Source organism: Oryctolagus cuniculus, chromosome 16 (assembly GCF_051225735.1).
Source record: "Oryctolagus cuniculus isolate XC-2025 breed Fujian yellow rabbit chromosome 16, ASM5122573v1, whole genome shotgun sequence".
NCBI classification, from domain to species: domain Eukaryota; kingdom Metazoa; phylum Chordata; class Mammalia; order Lagomorpha; family Leporidae; genus Oryctolagus; species Oryctolagus cuniculus.
The window spans coordinates 83,947,891-83,970,476 of record NC_142882.1 but is presented as its reverse complement, the minus strand read 5'-3'; the positions used below and the strand labels follow the sequence as shown (position 1 = coordinate 83,970,476).

Sequence of the window (22,586 nt, the reverse complement as noted above, 5' to 3'; positions counted from 1 at the left end):
CTGTTTCTAGTCCTGGTTGCTCCTCTTCCAGTCCAGCTCTCTGCTGTGGCCCGGGAGGGCAGTGGAGGATGGCCCAGGTGCTTGGGCCTCTGCACCTGCCTGGGAGACCAGGAGGAAGCACCTGGCTCCTGGCTTTGGATTGGCGCAGTGCCGGCCGTGGTGGCCATTTGGGGAGTGAACCAACAGAAGGAGGACCTTTCTTTGTGTGTCTCTCTCTCACTGTCTATAAATCTACCTGTCAGATAAAAAAATAAAGAATTGTACCTACAGGGGCTGGTGCTGTGGCACTGTCTGCAGTGCCGGCATCCCATATGGGTGCTGGTTTGAGTCCCGGCTGCTCCACTTCTGATCCAGCTCTCTGCTACGGCCTGGGAAAGTAGGAGAAGATGGCCCAGGTCCTTGGGCCCCTGCACCCATGTGGGAGATCTGAAAGAAATTCCTGACTCCTGGCTTTGGATCAGCGCAGCTCCAGCTATTGTGGCCATTTAGGGAGTGAACCAGCAGATGGGGACCTGTTTCTCTTGTCTCTGTCTCTCTGTAACTCTACCTTTCAAATAAATACATTTAAAAAATCTTTAAAAAAATTGTATCTATGAAGTGCATCGAATCTGTTCAAAACTAATTAAAATTAAAACAACCAAATTAAATAAAAATAAAAATTGATAATATAGGGTTTTCTAAAAAGACATTTAAAACATTAGTTACTTATTTGTTGGAAAGGTGGAGAGACATAAGCAGACCAATAGAGTGAGCTCCCTCCTGCTGGTTCACTCCCTAGATTCTTGCAAAAGCTGAGACTGGGCTGGGCCCATTCTGAGAACCAGGAAGTCAACCAGGTGTCTTCCGTGGGATCCAACTACTTGAACCATCACCACTGCATCCCACAGTCTGTATTAGCAAGAAGCTGGAGTCAGGGTCTGGAGCAGAGTATCAAACCCAGGCACTCTGAGTGGGAGGTAACTCTTAGGCTAAATACTCGCCCCTAGTATAGCTTTTAGTAAAACTGTCAGTCTTTTCTCCATTCATTGTTTTTTCCATTTCTGTTTGGGCTGTCTACTTTTTATCATTTCCTTGTTTGTTTACAACTATAAACCAGTGTGACATCTGATTCTCTTATTCAGCTTATTATTAACGTGACTCTTAGCCCAGCCTTGGATATAGCCTTCAGCTCTTGCATTTCTCTCCATGGATTCCCATATTTAATAAATATTTTAACACTTAATCAACCAACCATGTGTTCTTGAATTTCCAACATTATTCAACAGTCTTTCCAAAATCTGTTATTCCCAAGTAAATTGTTTGTGTTATTTCTCTCTCTCAGGAAATAATTAGGTTAGAAGAAGTCCGTATGCTTGTATTTTAGCATCATATGTTCACTGTAGAAATGTGCTCAATAAGAAAAAGAGCACCAAGCACAGACAGTACTGTTGCTGCTGGTGGTAGAGGTGTGTGTGTGTTTGTGGGATCTCGTCTCCATAAGGTTGTGTCAGTTGGAGTCCAGCCTTCTCACTTGATGAGAAGTACAGCTGTACGTTTCTCTGCACCTTCTGGCCCTGTGCGGTGGCGTATTTCAGTTCTGTCTGAGCTGTTAATCGTGCCTTTTATAGCGCCTGTTCTCTGCAGTGTGTTTTCCTCAGAACCAGAGAGTCTTGGTTTCTCTTTTTTTGTCATCCTATCTTTGAATCAAGAGGGAACCAAGGGGATTGGCTAATATTTAATAGACTTTGACTCCTGTTCCTTTTCTTATGAAGTTTAAATTTGCCAGCTCTACAATTAAAGTGTTTCCATTTTTTTTAATATATTTTAAATTAAGGCTCAACAACTATTTGGGCAACATTAATACAGTGCATATGTGTGTGTGTGTGTAGTTATATCCTATTTTATCTGTGTATTGATATCTTTTTAATTCATTCCACAAATATTTATTGAGGGCATATTATATGGCAAGTACCATTTTGGGTCCTTGGAATATAACAGTGAATCAAAACAAAACCCAAAATTCTGTCTTCTGAGGCTTATGTTCCAGCAGGTAGAGAAACCATAATAACTGATTAGTTATAGAGCATATTTGAAGGTGTTAAGTACTATGGCAAAGAAAAAATTAAGCATGGTAATGGGGATTGAGCTACAGCAGACAGCATAGATTGTAATTTTGTTTCTGTTCAAGAGGTTATTTTCCAAATGCTTACAATGACCAGGACTGGGCCAGAGCTGAAACCAGGAGCCAGGGGCTCAATACCATTCTCCTACCTGGGTTTCAGAACCCAATCATTTGAACCATCTTCCCCTACCTCTAGAATTAGATTGGCAAGGAGTTGTAATGGGGAGCTGGAGCTGCCTTCCAATCCTAGGTAATTCAATATATGTAGAAGTCTAACTAAGTCACCTCAAGCCTGCCCCTAGAAGGTAATTTGTTTTAAAAATATTTATTTATTTGAGAGACAGAGTTACAGAGAGAGAGAGAGAGAGAGAGAGAGAGAGAGACAACAGAACAGAGAGAGAAGCCTTCCATCTGCTGGTTCACTCCCCAAATGGCTCCAAAGCTCAGAGCTGAGCCGATCAGATCCAAAGCCAGGAGCCGTTCTGATCTGGAGCTTCCAGGTCTCCCTCATGGGTGTAGGGGCCCAAGCACTTGGGCCAACTTCTACAGGCCATAGTAGAGAACTGGATCAGAGGAAGAGCAACTGGGACTCGAGCAGGTGCCCATACAGGATGCCGGTACTGCAGGAGGAGGCTTAACCTACCACACCATCCAGCACTGCAGCTCACTTGGCTAATCCTCCACCCATGGCGCCGGCACCCCGGGTTCTTGTCCCGGTTGGGGCGCCGGATTCTGTCCCGGTTGCTTCTCTTCCAGTTCAGCTCTGCTGTGGCCTGGGAGTGCAGTGGAGGATGGCCCAGGTCCTTGGGAGGAAGAAGACCAGAAGGAAGCACCTGGCTCCTGGCTTCGGATCAGCACAGCGCGCTGGCCGTAGCAGCCACTTGGGGGGTGAACCAACGGAAAAAGGAAGACCTTTCTTCTCTCTGTCTCTGTCTCTCTCTCAAAAACAAAACAAAAACCTACCAGTCCCTAGAAGGTAGTTTGTTATGAGATGGTACATCAGGCCTCAGAGAAGGTGACATTAAGAAGATTCTAGAAAGAAGTGAGGAACCATGCAGGTATCTGAGGAAGAAAGAAAAAGCAGTGCAGTAATCCTAAGGCCAGAGACTGTGTCTGTCTAGTGAGACTCACACGATGAGCATGGCACGAAGACTGGTCATGGGAGGTCTTATTGGGGGAATTATTGCTGGCAACATCTTCTTCTTTTTTAAAGGTTTATTTTGTTTATTTGAAAGGCAGAGTTACAGAGTGATGGAGGAAGGGAGGGAGAGGGAGAGGGAGAGAGAGAGGGAGAGGAAGAGGGAGAGGGAGAGATTTTCCATCCACTGGTTCGTTCACCAAATGGGCACAACGGCCAGAGCTGAGCTAGGCTGTAGGCAGGAGCCAGGAGCTTCTGGGTCTCCCACGTGGGTGCAGGGGCGCAAGCTCTTGGGTCATCTGCCACTGTTTCCCAGACCATCAGCAGGGAGCTGGATCAGAAGTGGCGCAGTCAGGATTGAACTGGCGCCCATATGGGATGCCAGCTTCGCAGGCAGCAGCGTCACCCACTACACCGCTGCCCCCTCTGGTGGCAGTTTCGGTTTCATCCTGCTGTTCTAAGCATTGGGTTATCTGAACCAAGGGAGGTTTTCACTGTGCTATCTGAACGTAATCCCTCCCTCCTTCCAGCAATCCTATAATATAATGCTTGTGGATTATTCTTCATAAGCCAGTGTCTCTTGCGTGAACTTATGTGTTCTTCTGTTTTATGTTTAGTATATCCATCATTATGGGTTACTCTTTTTGTGGGATGTTTTATCCTGTGTGGAAGGGAGGTATTTTTAGTGCTAATCTGCCATGAGGTTTACCAGGTAGCAAATACTTGTACTGTGCCTACCAGATGAGAGGCAGACTTCTGAATCATCATTGAACCTGTCCCATTTCACTAAGGCAGGAAATAGGTTTAAATTGCATTAAGACAGAGTTTTGTTAGCTGTTTAAGAGGGCAAATAAGATGATTCAGCACTGAAACAGAGCATGAAGAGGGGGTTAAGGAATTGTCTCAAGAACTTACAAAATAGGCTCCGCAGTGGTTTCTCCAAATGTTTTTTTCAACTTTTATTTAATAAATATAAATTTGCAAAGTACAACTTTTGAATTACAGCGGCTTTTCCCCCCATAACCTCCTTCCCACCTGCAACCATCCCATCTCCCACTCCCTCTCCCATCCCATTCTTCATCAAGATTCATTTTCAATTATCTTTATATACAGAAGATCAACTTAGTATATGCTAAGTAAAGATTTCAATCGACTGCACCCACACAGACACACAAAGTATAGAGTACTGTTCGAGTACTAGTTTTACTGTGAATTTGCATAGTACAACACATAAAGGACAGAGGCCCTGAGTGGCTGTGTTTCCTCACAGGTAGGAATGAATTGCATAACTCTCCGAGGTTCCCTATCACTGTCTGTTCCACTCTTGTCCCTCTGTCTTTGTAGATCATATGTGCCCCAAGTCATGGAGACAAATAACTTCCAGACTTGCTGCTTGAATAAATTAGCATGGACCAGAGTTTTTGAGGGAGACTCCGTGGAATGTATATACTAATAGGGGTTGTAGTGCTTACAGATTCCAGAGAACCAGGAAACCAGTAGGGTCGTTTAACTGTATGAGAGCAACCTGTAATATGTTATAGATCTGAGAGCAGCTTCCAATTTTTGGCTAATTACTATTTGGCAAATCACTTACGTTCACATTATTGTCAGGTTGGTTTGAATTCCCACACATACTTTGTTCCAAGCATGGTGCCAAGTGTCAGGGGTACAGAGGAGTGGAAGGTGGCGTGATTTCAAGCATGGACCTCAGAGAGGAATTGTCATCTGGAAGTGACAGAAGGAGCACGAGCTTTCTGGTTGTTCAGTGCAACATGAAGTTCTGTTCCCTTGTTTGGACTTTATCCGCGTGACAGAATAACAAACCCAGCGTTTGTGGAGCTAGATTTGTCTGTTCGCTGTACCTGTATTTAGTCTTGACAGCAGTGATCAGAGGTCCCATTTAGTAAATAGAGAGACCAAGGCACAAAGAACTTAATTTAACTTGTCCAAGACCATTCAGTATATGGAGGCGGGGTGCTAGAACTTGAACACGGTAAACTCCAGAATCTGGAGTTGTAGTCATTATCCCCTGCCGCTTTCCTAAAGAAGCAGTTCACAGTTTTGCAGGAGACGGGAAACTATTTTGGACAAAATGTGTGGCACTGGATTAGATTTCGACGTGTCTCTCTAGGTAACAGCAGTCTGTGGGCAGGGACCGTGTCTCCCTCAGGGCCTCCCGCGATTCTCCCGGAGTCCTGTGCACGCAGGAGGGGTGCCGGCCTTGGTGGTGGGGGTGGATACAGCCAGTCCTGTGGGGATGTCCAGAGCAGGGCCAAGGGGGCCGGCTCAGGGGATGTGCATCTGGAGAGCATTTCCGTTAGGGGTCCTTGCCAGGAGGCGGCTTCCAAGCAACCCAGTGGGCCAAGTTCCGAGCTGCTACCTACACACTTTTTGGAAGTGAATATATTCTCCTGGGAGATCACTTAATAAAATTAAATGAAAAGTGACCTCTCTGTGTTACTTTCAAAACACTCATTTGCCTCAGAGCAATAACAAGTTTTAAGAGAAAAAAAAAAAAAACAACCAACCAAACAAAACTAACATAAAACGTGGAAAGGGTGAATGTTCCCAGCCTTTTTCTTTGTGAAGACAATGAGGCTGTCTCATGGGAATCCTTTCTCCCCCCCAGCACGTCAGGTGCACGGAGGCCTCGCTGTACTGCCCGAGTTTGCCCCTGGAGCGGCAGGAGCTAGGGAGTCTGGTTTATTCAGCTTTGTATCAAAACTCATCCACAGCAAAGAGCCGTGGGTTGCTAACGGAACACACAGAAACCTGTGTCTAAGGCCCTGTGCGTGCAATTGTGAGGCTGAGTCCAAGCAGAGGGAGCAGGTGTGGCTGTGACCTAACAGTAATGGCAGAGCTCCACCATCCGGCCCCGGGAAGGCAGAGGCTCCTTGTGATTTTATTTGTTCATCCTTTCTTTTTAAATTTTAGAATTTAGTTATTTTTATTTATTTGAAAGGCATAGAGATAAAGAGAGAGAAAAGGGTCTCTCAACTGCTGGCTCACTCCCCAAATGCCGGCTACGTCCAGAGTTGGCCTGGGCTGAAGCCAGGAGCCCGGAACTCGATCAGGGTCTCCTATGTGGGCATCACCTGCTACCTCCCAGGGCACACGTTAGCAGGAAGCTGGAATCGGAAGTGGAGCTGGGACAGGAACTCACACGCTCCCATACGGGATGCAAGTGTCCCAAGCGGCCCTTAACTGCAAGCCAAACGCCCACCGTGTTCATCCTGTCTCTGACACCGTGGGATCAAGTTCCATCAGCTTTGGGTGTGGAATTGTGTCTATTAAGAGCTGAGTTCATGCCAGTGGAAAAAGAACGAGGAGACCAAGGGTTTTATTGCCTTTTTTATATTCAGCCGCAGAATCCTAACACTGATTGGAAATCTCCAAGTTTATGTGTTTTGTGTTTTTCGTGTTCGAAAGTACATTTCAGAGCGCAGGAGCCATCTGTATGTGTTCTCTCTGTCCGTTGACACTGCTAGTGTGGCCCGGGTCAGGAAGACTCTGGTGAGGATCTGTATCCTGTCTCCCTCATTGAGAGCCATGGTTATTCCTTATATATATATATATATATATATATATATATATATTTTTTTTTTTTTTTTTTTTTACAGGCAGAGTGGACAGTGAGAGAGAGAGACAGAGAGAAAGGTCTTCCTTTGCCATTGGTTCACCCTCCAATGGCCGCCGCGGCCGGCGCGCTGCGGCCGGCGCACCGCGCTGATCCGATGGCAGGAGCCAGGAGCCAGGTGCTTTTCCTGGTCTCCCATGGGGTGCAGGGCCCAAGCACCTGGGCCATCCTCCACTGCACTCCCTGGCCACAGCAGAGAGCTGGCCTGGAAGAGGGGCAACCGGGACAGAATCCAGAGCCCCGACCGGGACTAGAACCCGGTGTGCCGGCGCCGTTAGGCAGAGGATTAGCCTAGTGAGCCGCGGCGCCGGCCATTCCTTATCTTTCTTCCTCTTCAGTATTGGGATCATCAGCACTACAAACTTCGCTTGTTTCGAGTGATTATCTCCTGGGTTGTAGCTGGCTGTGAGTTTTCCCTGACATAATGTATACATACATGTGTACATAGGGACACGCAAGTATGCCTGAAATGTATAGTGGGTAATGTGACTTGTGTTTCCTTTATATATACACACATGCACAATATCTTTCTGTCTGTCTATCTATCTATCTAATTTATTTGAAAGAGTTACCGGGGCGGGGGGGGGGGGTGGGGAGACAGAATTCTTCCACCCTCCATCTGCTTGTTCTCCCCAATTTGCTGCAATGTCCAGGCTGAAGCCAGGAGTCAGAAGCTTCTTCCAGGTCTCCCATGTGGCTGCAGGAGCCCAAGCACTTGGGCCATCTTCTGCTGCTCTCCCAGGTGCATTAGGAGGGAGCTGGATCAGAAGTGGAACATCTGGGACTCAAACTGGCGCCCATTTGGGATGCCTGGCACTGCAGGCCATGGCTTGACCTGATAGGCCACAATGCTAGCCCCTACTAGTTTCCTAATAGTGTTAGCTCTTAGGAGTTCCTGTTTTCTGAGATGATGTAGAGTGAGTGTGATGGAACAAGGACATAAGCCTCATTTGAGGTTCTTGTGACGCCTGCCTTCTTTGAAGAGACCAGTTCACTCCCACCATATAGTTCCCACCCCGCCCCTTTCATTCTTCCTCAGGTTTGCAAGCTGGCAGGCCAAACTTTCAAAACCTGTCTGGCGAAGCTCACCTCTGCCCCCACCTCCGCCCCCCAGCTAAGATGTAGAAAAGCCTGGCTCCTGGGGTCTGTGCCCTCTACCACGTGTTCGCTCTGTGTGTGTGCTAGCAGTTGGTCGACCTCTGTGAATTTATTTTATTTGAATAAATTTGGTCTGGCTGCAAGGTCGTATCCGCTCTAATCTGCACCCCTTTTCCTTACATTTGGTGCCCCAGGAGAGGAGGCACCCATTTGCACCCCTTTTCCTTACATTTGGTGCCCCAGGAGAGGAGGCACCCATCTGCACCCCTTTTCCTTACATTTGGTGCCCCAGGAGAGGAGGCACCCATCTGCACCCCTTTTCCTTACATTTGGTGCCCCAGGAGAGGAGGCACCCATCTGCACCCCTTTTCCTTACATTTGGTGCCCCAGGAGAGGAGGCACCCATCTGTACCCCTTTTCCTTACATTTGGTGCCCCAGGAGAGGAGGCACCCATCTGCACCCCTTTTCCTTACAGAGCAATTTCACTTTTCTAGGGAAGATGTTTAGTGCTGAGGGTTAGGTGACAGCTCTGATTTTTATGGCAGATTAACAGTGACTACCTCCAAAAATAATAGAATTGTAGGCAAACTTACTTTCTAGAGTTTCCTTTATTCCTTATATTCAACAGAGTAATTGCGTTCTTCTGCTCCCTCTTAGATTTTCCCTTGTAGTGTTATTGTTTGCAGCCCTTGTCTTCTCTACTGGGAGCAACAGTGCTTTTTTTTTTTTTTTTTTTTTTACTATTTGTTGAGCTCTTTGCTTAGTGGAGGTTTAAGCTTATGATTTTAAAATCAACTGAAAGTATGTCATTGTAAAAATTAAAGAATAAGAAAGGAGGGAAGAGGGAGAGTGGGAGTGTGGATGGGAAGGAAGGTATGGTGGGCAGTATCACCGCACTCAGAAATCTGTATATATGAATTACATGGCATTTGTTCACCTTATGTAAATAAATAATTATTTAAAAATTGTACTCATTTAATCTGTTTAGATACAAATATTTTTGAAGTTATAATCTAGAAAAAGACTATATACCATGTGTAATGCTGTATGTGTAACAAAGATTTTCTTATTGGATATTTATGTTTGTTTTCTCTCAAATATGTATTGAGGATGTATTCTTTCAGTTTTCCTGTATTTTAAGAACGAGCAATGGCCCTTCAGAGCAGCTTGGGGACACCAGCTGGGATGAGGTGGAAGTTCATCACTTTAAGAATTTGGAGACAGATTTGTGTTCTGCTGTATCACCATGACAGTTTCTTGCTGTGTTCCAGCCTATGGGTGTCTTGAAAGATTCCATGGCTGTAAGATCTGTTTTTCTCAGAGATGGCTAATAGGGTCATTCTCTTTGTCTCTCTTGTTCTCTCATGCACACACACACACACACACACACTTCCATCCTCTGTCCTAATTGTTGTGTTAAGATAACTTGTGTATTTTTTACACCAGCCTTCATTCTAGGTAATCACAAAATAAAAAGACATACAGTTCTGCATGGGTCTTGTCTCTTGAACTCTCACTTTTTAAAAAAGATACATTTATTAGAAAGGCAGAGTGACAGAGAGCTTGGGAGAGACACAGAGAGCGCCCTTCCATCAGCTTGTTCACTCCCCAAATGGTCAGACAGCTGGGGACAAGAGCCCAGAACTCCATCCAGGTCTCACACATGCGTGGCAAGAACCCAAGCACTTGGACCACGTTTTGTTGCCTTCCAGGCAAATTAGCAAGAAACAGGATCAGAAGCAGAGGCAAGACTTGATCCCCGATACTCTGATAAGGGGATGTGGGCATCCAAGAGGCAGCTTAACTTGCTGCGCCACAGTGCGGGCCCCTGGAATTCTCATTTTGCGGTTCTAATAAAGAAGACTTTTGATGATTGGCATGACATGAGAAACTTAATTGTTCCCCACCCCCTCTTTCTTCTATTAAGAGGATGACGGTTTTGCTCCTGCAATGTTTTCTCTAAATTATTTCTTGAAAAAAAATTATTTTTTTGCAGGGGGGAACTTTTAGACAGTTGAAGTATGTTAGTAAAAGTGGAATCTGGTCCTTTTGAAGTGTTAGATGTGTTTGTGTGTGCATAGAAGTCCTCTGGAATTATGTAGGGCTTTTGTTTTAGTTTGAGGTTCAGAGAGATAGAGGACACAGAGACGGAGCTGCCATCTGCTGGTTGAGTCCCCAGATGCCTGCTCTGTCCGGGGCTAAACCTGGTTACAGCCAGGAGCCCGGAACTCAATCTGCATCTCCCATGTGGTTGGCAGAAACTCAGTCACTTGGGCCATCACTGCGGTCCCCCATGTAGCAAATTAGTAGTAAACAGGAATTGGGAGTGGAGCTGGGTATTGAACTCAGGCCCTCTGGCATGGGACACGGCTTCTTGACTGCTAGGCCGAATGCCCACTCCCACGTCGCTGTTCTTGAGTTCTAGGGAAGTAAAGGCTTTGTATTCCCATGTGAATTTGTTCCTCAGAAAACAGCGCTGCGGAATTTGTTTGTGGCAGCTGCCATTGTGGGCTTTTGTTCAGCGATTCTGATGTTTTCTTTTGCAAGCTTTTGGAGGTGGCCCTGTAGTTGAACTGAGCCTTAACTCTGGGATGTCTCTACTAAGTACCAGGATTCAGTCAAGCAGGCAAGGAAAAATCCATTGACCAAACGGCACTGGATGGAGTAGACCTTGACGTGAAGAAGTCACCATTGTTAATTTGATTGTTTGGACTTGGCCTGTTTCTGATGTTGCGTCCAGGACAGATCGGACCCAGCTGGCAAAGACGACCTTATTTCCAGGACTTCTGTTAAAATTCTCTGCTTCAGAGCTGACCTGACTCTCTGTCACTCTGGAGTGTGGTAGTTTAACCGCCTCCTCATTTTTTCCTCCGCTGTTCTTTTTACCTTTTAGTAAGCCTTTCTCAGAACTTGCAATATTCTCTTCAACAAGCTTTTAAATATTCTTTTCACTGTAAACAAAAGTTTCTAAGTGTTTTTCTCGCAGCATTCTATAATTGTGGCTATTTTCAGTCCACATATGGCAAAAATAAAAAAGATGAAGCATAGAAAGTTTTTAATGACTCTACTCTAAATCAAGTATGAAGCCAACATGGGGCTGGGAAGAGGTCTCATTTCATTTTCCCCAGGGCTTCCTGTATCAGGGTAGAATATCAGTTTCCTAGGACCCATTCATCGGGGAGATTTTGTCTGCTGATTTTGTTGCATCTAAATGTTGAGATTCCTTACACTCAGATTTAATTGCAGCTCAATATGACTGCATATTGTATTGTTCCCAACCTACAGAGTATCTGAAAGGTCTGCTTTGACTCTCAGGATTATGTGAGTCAGCATTTTCTTGTTCATGTCTTAAACGGAAGGCCTAGTAATGGGCGGTTAATGGCCAAGATGATGGAGAGACTGATTTATCAGAAGATAGCTGGAGCATAAATAGGTAATGAGGCTGCCTGACTTCCTGAGAGGGGAATGAGACGATGGGAGCTGGTGCAGAGCGGGCCGACTCCCTCTGCCTCCGGCCTGTGGGAGTGGGGGCCACTGGGGAGAATGGGCCTCGGCAGCCAAGGGATCATGGAATCCAGGACTTCCCGTGTCCTCTGAGCTGGCAACTCAGCAGAGGAAATTCAGGGAATTCCTTTGAAGAGCTTATCTAAGGGAAGGCATGTTTTGTGGTATCTGTGGCTTTACCTGGAGAGTTCCTGCATATTGAGATTTATATGACATACTATTTGCCCCAAAACAAAGGGAATAGCTTATGTTTATATAGGTGTCAATTTTTATTTACATCTGACAAAGTCAGAAGCAGGAGTTGAAATTTGAGTTGGAGAGCAAGTTCCTATGGGTGGGAATTCTGTGGGAACTGGTCATAGACTCACTTGGGGTAGTAAAAATACTATGGATATTCTAATCCTCTGCTACTTGTCCTTCCTTATTTAAGGAGAAAAAAACTGTGTTGAGAAGCCTACTTTGTGTGAGATGTTGTGCCACAGTGCTGGTAGAGCCCAGTGCTGGTAGAGATGTTTCTGGAAACTCACTGGTCTTCCCTGGGATGACTGCCGATTGAAATTCTTTTCCCCCTGTTTGGCTGTGTCTTACTGACCTCCCTGCCTTTAAAGAAAACTTTTAACTTTTTTGATTTTGGTTGGACTTAAACATAAAATTTAGTAAATTTGGGTATGGATAGAAAATACTAATTTTTTTTACATGTGTCGTAGTTGTATTAATTTGTGTATGAATAGACTTGTTGGGTAGAATCTTATATTAATAAATGCCATCATAATACAATTCTGTTTCATATCTTAGCTAGCCACAGGGAAGCTCTCTTGCTGATGTGGCCATAACAAGCTCTGGAATGAGGGATCTTAATTGTAAGAGACACATAGCAGCAGTCTCTTTTGCCGGAGTTCACATAGGCAGTGGAGTAGTCCCAGTGAGGCCAAGGTGGTTAATTAATTGCATTTTGTGCTACAGAAAGGAATCATAATACATACAAATGATACTTTGCTGTTGACATTTTGGGGTTTTTTTTTTTTAAAGATATTAGACATTTAAGAATTACATTTGTGTAGACACAGAGAGAGTGAGCTCCTGTATTCTGGTTCTTCCCCTAAATGCCTGTAACTGCTGGAGCTGGACTAGGCCAAAGCCAGGAGCCAGGAATGCCATTTAAGTCTGTCAAGTGGGTATCAGGGACCAAACAAAGTGAGCCATCACCTGCTGCCTCCTGGGTGAGCATTAACGCGAAGCTGGAATTGGGAACAGAGCTGGGACTTTAACTCGGTTGCTCTGGTATGGGTTGTGGACCTCTATTTATTTAAGTTATTAGAGAGATGGGGAAGATAGAGGCAGACACAGAGATTGCTCATCCACTGATTCATTCCCCAAATGCCCACAATGGCTGGGACAGGTCCAGGCCAGAGCTGGGAGGCAGGACCTCAGTCCAGGTCTGCAATGTGAATGGCAGGGACCCAGGTACTTGAGCCGTAACCACTGCCTCTTATGCTCAGTATTAGCAGGACGCTGGACTTGGAGCTCAGCTGGAACTTAAACTCAAGTGTTCTGACAGGGATGGGAGACTCCCAGCCTGCATCTCATCTGCTTTGCCAAGCACTCACTCCTACATTTGCACTTTTTAAAACTAAGTTGAAGCAGTCAAAAGTTGTATTTAGGACACAGAGCAGCTAAAGATTCTGTTACACATCTTTTTAAAAAAAATACCAAAAAGTCACTTCTTTAAATAATGTCAGTGTTTCCACAATTATCATGTTGTATAATACCACATGACGGGTAACACCCCTTTTCATTGATATTCATTGATTTATTATTCAGACTGGACTTCATTAAAAATCCAAGCTACCTAGTCCTTATTTTTATATCAGAGTTCTGATTCCACCCTGAATGTTTTAGGGTCAGCGTTGCTTATAAAAACACTGGATATCAATAAGGCAGTCTTGAAAAGCTCTTTTGTATTTGCTCTCCGGGGGGTGTAGGTTCATTGACTCTAGAAGATGTGAGAAGAAAAGGATAGACTGTTCAGAGCTAAATGCCTAAGAGACACAGGGTTATGTCAGCTTCACATTTGAGTCTCAGCTCCTGCCCAGGGACAGTAGCAGTCTCAAGCTGGGGAGCGTGAACTTAACATTCCGTGATTCATTTTGGAAATTATAAATTAAAATGATCCTTATGAAATTATATTGATTTATTAAGAGTTCTTGCCATCTGGATCGTTATTTTATATTTTTGTACTTGTCTCCCTGAATCTATTGTTTCACAACTTCTATGAATATCAGCCTCAAACTCTCATATCTTAAAACACACACACATAGTCCCTTTACTATACTTGGAAATTTATTTCCATGCATTTTTTTTTATAAATTGCTTTTTGTTTTCAATTTTTGAAAGTCAGACAAAGGACAGGGGAGAAAAAGAGAGCAAGAGCAAGTGCGCAAGAGAAAAGTGCACAGGGTGTTGGAGGGGAGAGGAGGGAGGGCGATGTCTTCCATCTGCTGCTCACTTCCCAGAAGTCCACAACAGCCAGGGATGGACCACACCAAAGCCCGGAGCCCAAAAGTCCTTCTGATCTGCGTGTGGTTGGCAGGGACCTTAGCACCTGAGCTGCCGTCCGCTGCTTCCACGGGCGTGCACTAGCAGGAAGCTGGCTTGGAGGCAGAGGCGTGAGGGCGTGAGTTGAGCTCCGGCATCAGATACGGGATAACACCGTTTCAAGCTGCAGCTTAACCCCTGCCCCGCAGTGCCTGCGCACACATGCACAGTTTACACTGTACTCTGGATTTCTAAGGCTGTAATCAATCATGGCTTTTATGATGAAAATGGAATTCTTTAGATTGTTTTTCCTGTTTTGATTTTCTTTCCAAATCCTCTGAGAGTGCTCTTGAGAATATTTGCATGCTTCTAGAAATGCTCCTGTTGTCATAAATACTCAGTAAAATGCAGGAAGCCCGCAGGCACCTTCAAGCTGCAGCATGAAAGCAAAGAGTTGAAGTATGACAAAAAAGAGCCACCAAGAGGAGAGACGCCTGCCTTGCCACCAACTCGGCGCCCTGAGAAAGCCTTTTTACCCACAGTAGCCTCAGTTTCTCTCTTTGTGAAATAAAGATATTGTAGTCGGTGAGTTGTAGGGATTCTCTCCCTGTCATTCCATGATACTGACATGTCTAGTGTTTTTAAAATCATAAATAATACTTATGTAGTAATAGGAAAGTACATTTCTCCCAATTATGTTTTTTCAAATCTCTTTGAGAGCCAATAACTACTTTTTTTTTTTTTTTTTTTTTTTTTTTTTGACAGGCATAGTGGACAGTGAGAGAGAGACAGAGAGAAAGGTCTTCCTTTGCCCTTGGTTCACCCTCCAATGGCTGCCATGGCCGGTGTGCTGCGGCCGGCGCACTGCGCTGATCCGAAGGCAGGAGCCAGGTGCTTCTCCTGGTGTCCCATGGGGTGCAGGGCCCAAGCACTTGGGCCATCCTCCACTGCACTCCCTGGCCACAGCAGAGAGCTGGCCTGGAAGAGGAGCAACCGGGACAGAATCCGGCGCCCCGACCGGGACTAGAACCCGGTGTGCCGGCGACGCAAGGCAGAGGATTAGCCTAGTGAGCCACGGCACCGGCCGCCATTAACTACTTTTAAATGTTAAAGCTAATAAATATTAGATTTATTTTTCTTTGGTGATCTGTTAGTCCTTCTCTCCCCAGAGGAAAATCCATATGTAATATCAGTTCTCTCATCTCAAACGTTGCGTTTCCCTTTGATCTAAAAAGACAACTCTAAGGTGAATTAATTTGTTGAGAACGTAGTTCGTGGTAAATATGTATTATGGAAAAGCTATGCATGGATTTCAATATTTTTATATCGAAATAAACATCTTTTAATTCTATTTTCCAAGAACCTTTTGAGGTATGTTTATATTGTCGGAAACTTTGTGGCTTAAAGCAACGTTTCATTGCTTTATCACTCTGGAGGACGGAAGCCTGAAATCGATCTCACGAGGCTGCAGTGTTGTCTCAGCCACGCTGAGCTCCTGCCGGCCCCGGGGGAGACGCCCTCCTTCCTCTCCCTGGTCCCTGAGCCGTGCCCTCTTCCTCACGCTGCTTCCCTTACCTCCGCTTCATCCTCCTGTCTCCAGACTGTGCCTCTGACCTCACTGCCCCCTTCTTGTGAGGGCCTTTGTGATTAGATGGGGCCCACTCAGGTAGTCCAAATCATTTTCCCATTTCAAGGTTCGCAGTTACACCTGCCAAGCCCTTCTTGCCTTAGAAAGTAACTTGGCACGGTTCTGGGGAATGGGGAGTGGGCAAAATGCAGGCCATTACTCTGCATATCATAGATCCCTTCTAATCATCAGTGTGGCCCCCACGTTGCCGCCTCCTCAGAGAGACCTTCCAGGACTACCTTAGACTCTCATTCGCCCTGGTCACTTTTGACAGGTGTATTTTGTTTTAAATCTGAGAGTAGTGTGTTTATTTGCTGGTTCACTGTTCATTTTCTGCCTCCTCCTAAGAGAAGCTCACGGTCAGTCCTCTTCACCACCTTTCCTCCCAAATTTAGAACCTCAGCACTTGGTAGACTTTCTAGGGATATCTGTTGAATGAATCAGTCTGTGTGCATAGTCTAAGGAAGCCTGAGTTACGTTAAAGCTATCTTAGCATACTCCTGTTCCTATTAAGATCAATAGCACAAACCTTTTTTTACTGAACAGCAGTTCAGCATGCTGTCATTAGTTTTTCTATTGAATTTAAGTATATGGTTTTCTTCTTGGAACATGACTGAGATAAATTAAATAAAATACCAGATGTAAAGCGAAGTCTAAGAATTAGAATTAATGCAATCAGTAAATACATTGCCAGAAAAGAATGGTGATGTTATCTTGACCCAAGCTACAACAGTGGTAGGTAGCATGGTGCTGTCTGCCGTGTGCACCACAGATTTGCAGCATTAATATTTGTACTTGGAAGGAGGCTGAGATGAGAGCTCCAGTCGCCATACCTGTACCTGAGAAGGCTGAAGAGCGAGGGGTCCACTTATCTGACAGCTTTCCTCAGCCTGTTCCTGACGCCCGAGCATTCCAGGAAACTCAATAAGTGTTCATCAGCGACATGGCAGTTAAGAGCAACTGTGGTGAAAGACTGCATTCCTGGGGCTGTCGCTGTGGCATAGTTGGCCCTCACCTGTGGCACCAGCACCCCACACGGCCGCTTGTTTGGGTCCCAGCTGTTCAACTTCAGATCCAGGTCTCTGCTGTGGCCTGGGAAAGCAGTAGAGGATGGCCCAGGTGCTTGGGCTCCTGCATCCCCGGGGGATGCAGCTCCTGGCTCCTGGCTTTGGGTCAGCTCAGCTCCACCCATTGCAGCCATTTGTGGAGTGAACCAGTGGATGGAAGACCTTTCTGACTCTCCTTCTCTCTCTCTGTAACTCTACCTCTCAAATAAATAGATCTTAAATAAAAGAAGATTTCACTTTTCTCAGCAGGTCACATATTCAGTTGTTCATTTATGCATCCAGGTGACTAAACGGCCCTTAGATGGGTCTGTCAGTACTTGATGCTGGTCCTACCAATACCTATCTATAGTGGGGAGAGCAGATGACTGGGAGAGGGGGAGGACTTCATGGAAGAGGAGTGCTTTGTTTCCGCTAAAATTCATAGATTGAAACTAATCTCCGATATGTCTGACCTCCAGCTTCCAGAATTGTGAAAAAGCAGATCCCCATTGCTCGTGTTTGTGTGCGTGCGTGTGCATGTGTGTGCGTGTGTGTGGTTTGTTATGGTCACCCTAGCAGACCACTAGAGAGAGGAACCTGATCTTTGTCTTAGGAAGGGCAGGGCCATTCCTGGGAGAAGGCTCTGTGAAGATCTGGTTGAGAAGCGCCCAATGGAAGGAGGGAATAAAAGCGTCAGGAGAAGTTGGTTAAGTGTAGGTTTTGAGTTAAAGAGGAGAGGAGAGAACTGAGCCATGAAGTGTGGGTGGGTGCTTGGGGGTTTTAGGCACCATTATGCCAGGGATGGGGGAGGTGGTCGTGGAGGATGGTGAAATCCAGCGAGAGGAGGGTTATGTCTGATGCAGTAGGAAATCGGGAGCCGACAGTGGGATCTTGCTCACACGTCGGCTTCAGCGCTGTCAGGCCCTAGGTGATCTGTGCAGAGGTGGAAATGAAGGGTGAGGTTTGCCTCCAAGAACTACCGTAACAAGGAAGAAGAAACCAGATTCGGTGGCAGCCTGGTGTGAGCCGGGAAGAGTGGGGAGCTCAGGTTGTGTGGTTATTGGGGCCGAGAGAAAGCAGAGCTGTTCATCTCTGGGCTCTTCTGAGGGATGGAACGTGTTAGCAACCGTGCTGCGGCATCCTCCCACCCCGAATTTTTTATAACAATAAGGAGGCTTTTGCCCCCAAAGCTGTCTTGCATTCTTGTTAGTTCCCACCTCCTCCCATGGTTTGCTGCCTGTGAAGTCCCAGGGGGGCTTCCACAGTGCTTCTCGTGCCCCACAGACTCTGACAGCGTCCCTCTCCGTGACACTCTGGTCTCAGGGAGCCTCACGTGTACATGGGGGCTCAGACGGTTTTCTCTCTGAAACAGTGTGCCGCCTTTGCTCTTTATCCAAGTCCCCCAAGTTTATTTTAGAAATTTGGATACTATAAAAACAAACAAAAATCCAATATATCATAACCCTACTCTTCAGATACATCTGTCAGTATTTGGAGGGGTTAAATGGAATAGACAGTTTTGCTTCTTCTTTTCATTTAATACGCATGATTTAATAATATGCTGATATTAGTGTTATTGGTAACACTGTTTATATAATCTATTGTGATTCTCTCTGGCATTCCTAGGATGGCATAGGAAATAGTAATTTTTTTTTTTGTATATATATGTATTTTTTTGACAGGCAGAGTGGACAGTGAGAGAGAGAGACAGAGAGAAAGGTCTTCCTTTTGCCGTTGGTTCACCCTCCAATGGCCGCCGCGGCCGGCGCGCTGCGGCCAGCGCACCGCGCTGATCCGATGGCAGGAGCCAGGAGCCAGGTGCTTTTCCTGGTCTCCCATGGGGTGCAGGGCCCAAGCACTTGGGCCATCCTCCACTGCACTCCCTGGCCACAGCAGAGAGCTGGCCTGGAAGAGGGGCAACCGGGACAGAATCCGGCGCCCCGACCGGGACTAGAACCCGGTGTGCCGGCGCCGCTAGGCGGAGGATTAGCCTAGTGAGCCGCGGCGCCGGCCTTAACTAATAGAATTCTGATGAATGATGTTTGCAGTAGATGTGCAGGATTCAATTTTGCTTTCAGGAAGACATGGAAACGTCCGTGAAACTAGGTTTGGTAAATTGGACATGAAAAAATTTTAAAATATAATCTTAAATATGAAGAAAATGTTTTCAGAGAAGTTTAAATACTTTCCCTGTAAATATATCAGGTTAATCATATTATGTTACTCTTGAATTGAATGTATGTTTCTTTTCAAATGTGCCATGCATAGTTTAAAGGAGCTAGTCAGTTAATAGAGAATAAGAGGAATGAGGTACAGTCTTCTTCAAAAGGAAATGTTTTACCACTGAAATAAACCAGAAGAAGAGGGCACTTGTCCCCCATGATCAGGTGGTATTTTATTTTTAAAGATTTGTTTATTTATTTGAGAGGCAGAGAGAGAGAGATATCTTCCATCTGCTGGTTCATTCCCCAAATGGCCACAACGACCATAGCTGGGCCAGTCCAAAGCCAGGACCCAAGAACTTCTTCTGGGTCTCCCATGCAGGTGCAGGGGCCCCAGGACTTGGGCCATCTTGTACTGCTTTCCCAGGCCGAGGCAGAGAGCTGGATCAGAAGTGGAGCAGCCCTTATGGAATGTCGGCACTGCAGGCAGCGGCTTTAACGTTAACTGCTACACCATCAGGTGGTGGTTTACTCGAGTTTGGTAAATGCTTGTCTTCTAAGAAGGCGTGGATTTTATTTTCATTTATTCGTGCTAGATTGTTTTTCACTTGTGGTACTGTAAAGCTTTTGGAATAATCACAAGAAATACCCACTCACCAGATTGCTGCGGCTGAGTGACAGCTGTCTGTGTTCTCTGTGACCTTGCAGTTGACTCACGTTGACCAGGCGAGCTTCCAGGTCGATGCCTTCGGAGCCTCCTTCGTCCTCGATGTCAGGCTGAACCAGTAAGTGTGGGGCACGCCACGCTCGCGTTCTCATTGACCTGCGGAATCCACCTTCTCACCTCACTGTCGAGTTTGTTCTTGCTGCATTGTGCTCGTCTTCCACTACCCCTTGAATGTTGCACTTAAAGCTGTGAAATCTTTTGACTGTTAAGTTGTTGACAGATAGTATTAGATAGACGTTTGTTTGAAATTCAACTTTGAAGAATGTTAAATGGAGGGCAAGAGTAACTCCAGTATTTTGTATAAGAATATATGTGACCTAAGTTTCTTATGAATGATAATAAATTATGAAAATGATACGTTCGGTATTGAAGTATCTTTTCTGAGAACAGAAGACAAAAGAAAATTACTCTTTTTGATTAAGAATCCTGCATGAGAGGTGATGCTAACTAATGCCTGGTGCGTGCTGGATGCTTTGATTTGGGAGTGGATTGATGTGAAATCTAGGTTATTAGGATTTGTCTGTATTTACGGTGTAATTTTGGAAATAGTCAGTTGTCTACCCCGAGTTTTAGGTCTGGAAGGGGCTTTTGGCAAATCACTGGATTTAATCTTTTGCCTTTGGGTAAGTATAGTATTTAATAACTGTGTTCCTGAGCCGCTATGTAGATGCTTCCGGTAAAGCTGGTGCCCAACACTGCCCAGTGAGAAACACAGACCTGGCAGGGCCCTGATCTCTGCTGCTTCTTCTGACGAGGAATGAGGTAAAAAGTGAACAGACAGCTAAACAGATTTATTAAATGCTATACTTGCCCGGAGGTGGACTGAGAACAAGGGTTGAGCCTAAGTCATCTGCCCTGGGGAACCAGCCAGCTAGAAGACTGTCAGTTCATTTTCAAGAGGACATAAGAGGCAGAACTCCAGACTGTGCTATGTGGATAGGTTGCTGCTCGCCTCTTATGACTGTTTAAATTTACATTAATAAATTTGAATGAAATTAAAGGTTCCGTTTCTCAGTTGCATTAGGCACATTTCATGTGCTTGACAGCCTCGTGTGGCTGGTGGCTCCCTTATTGGACAGACAGAATATTTGCTTTATTGCGGGAAGTTCTAGTGGATAGAACGGGTTTGCGATTTCCTTTAGGGAAACAGGCACATGTGAGCTGTTGGATTACTGAGGTCAGTCAGTATTTAGGAGAAATGACTTCTTCCCTGTAGATTTCAATCTATGACAATGGATTAATTTAATAATAAATTTTACTACCATGCTAATTTTTGTGGCACTTTAATTTATAGAGTTGATGATACCCATTTTATTGTATAAATGTTTAAGCCATGAATGAATTGGTTTGTTTTTAATTATGCTGTCTCATAGGTGTACTTCAGAAATGACTCTCTCCTCCACATGCCTCTCTCCCAAATTTTGTAGTGCACAACTAATTTAAGTACTGAAAAGCATGTTTGGTGGAAACTTGCTATTTGGATGATAACAAGAGTAGGAGCTGTTTTTAGGTTGATCATGCGTATTTTAAAAATGTAACTAAATTGTATTTTTCTATACTCATTAAAGAACAGTTTGTTTTTTATTTTTAAAATTATTGGCTTAAGGAGGTGGGCGTTATGAGTTAAGGAGGTGGCATAGTGGGTTAAGCCACCACTTGGGACGCCTGCATCCCATTATCAAAGTACCTGGAATCAAGTCTTGTCTCCGTTTCTGATCCAGTTTTCTGCTAATACACCAGGAGCCAGCAGATGATGGACCACGTATGTGGGGCCTTGCCACCCACTTGGAGTTCCTGGCTCCTGGCTTTGACCTGGTTCTGGCTGTTGTGGACATTTGAGGAATAACCCAGCTGATGGACGATCTCTCTCTTCACATGCACTTTCTGTCTTTCCCTCTGTCACTTTGCCTTTCAAACAAATATTTTAAAAAATTATTGGCTTAAGATGTATATGAGAGGTTTTCAGAAGATCATGAGAAGTACATATTAGGAAAAAACTTTGTATAGATTTTAAAATCTTTTTATTTATTTATTTGGGGGGGGGAACAGAAGGAGATAGATCTTCTTTCTGCCCGTTCACTCCTCTAATGTTGAAAACAGCTAGGGCTAGTCTCAGAGCTCCGTCCACGTCTCCCGCATTGGGTGGCAGGGACTGAAGGACTCGGGTCATCTTCTGCTGCTTTCCCAGGCACGTTAGCAGGCAGCTGGACTGGAAGGTGGAGCAGCCAAGACTTCAACTGGTGCCCCGATATGGGATACTGGTGTTACCGGTGGCAGCTTATTAGCTCGCTGTACCATGTTAATCCAAGATTCAAACTCTCACACCAGAATAAACTACCTTTGTCCTACTTCTCATGAACTTTTTGAAATTCTCTCATATAATTAATTGTCTTCTTTTAATCACACGTATTTTAAAATCTAATTTAATAGGGCATGAGCAAGGTTGTGTTAGTATGATCTTATGATCTGTATTTTATATTTCTACTAGATATGAAACTCTAAATTTAAATGTTAAAATGGCTCATTTCAGTTTTTCTGCAACTTTAATGTTAATGCATAAACACTTTTAAAAAAATCATTTTAAAGCAATGTGTACTCTTTAGAAAAATAATGGGGGGCAAAGGAAAAATAATGGAAAAGTACAAAACCTGTCACATAATTCTACTCCTTAGAGGCTAATCACCTGCTTTATTGTATTTTATTATTTTTGAAAATTTATTTTATTTGAGAAATAGCAGAAGAGAGAGAGAGAGAAATTTCATATCTGTTAGTTCCTTCCCTACGTACTTGTGATGGCCAAGAGGTGGGCCGGACCAAAGCAGGGAGCCAAAAACCTGATTCAGGTCTCCCATGTGGGTGGCAGGACTTCACTGCTTGGGGTCACTTGCCGCCTTCTGGGGTGTGCATTAACAGGAAGCAGGGGCCAGGACTCAGACCCTGATACGTCAGTATGGGATATAGATGTCCCAAACCAGGGTCTTAATCACTAGGTCAAACGTCCGCCTGGTCC

General features: G+C 44.9%; 1 protein-coding gene across 18 annotated transcripts in view; it reads left to right on the top strand.

Moving 5' to 3' along the window:
- Window positions 1-22,586, top strand: part of ADAM22 (ADAM metallopeptidase domain 22) — a 247,049-nt gene that overhangs the window by 17,808 nt on the left and 206,655 nt on the right. For all 18 annotated transcript variants that reach the window (XM_070059834.2, XM_070059833.2, XM_089315839.1 and 15 more), the window contains exon 3: window positions 19,558-19,634. In XM_070059834.2, coding sequence (XP_069915935.1) covers window positions 19,558-19,634 — 77 coding nt within the window. The remainder of the gene's footprint in view (window positions 1-19,557; window positions 19,635-22,586) is intronic.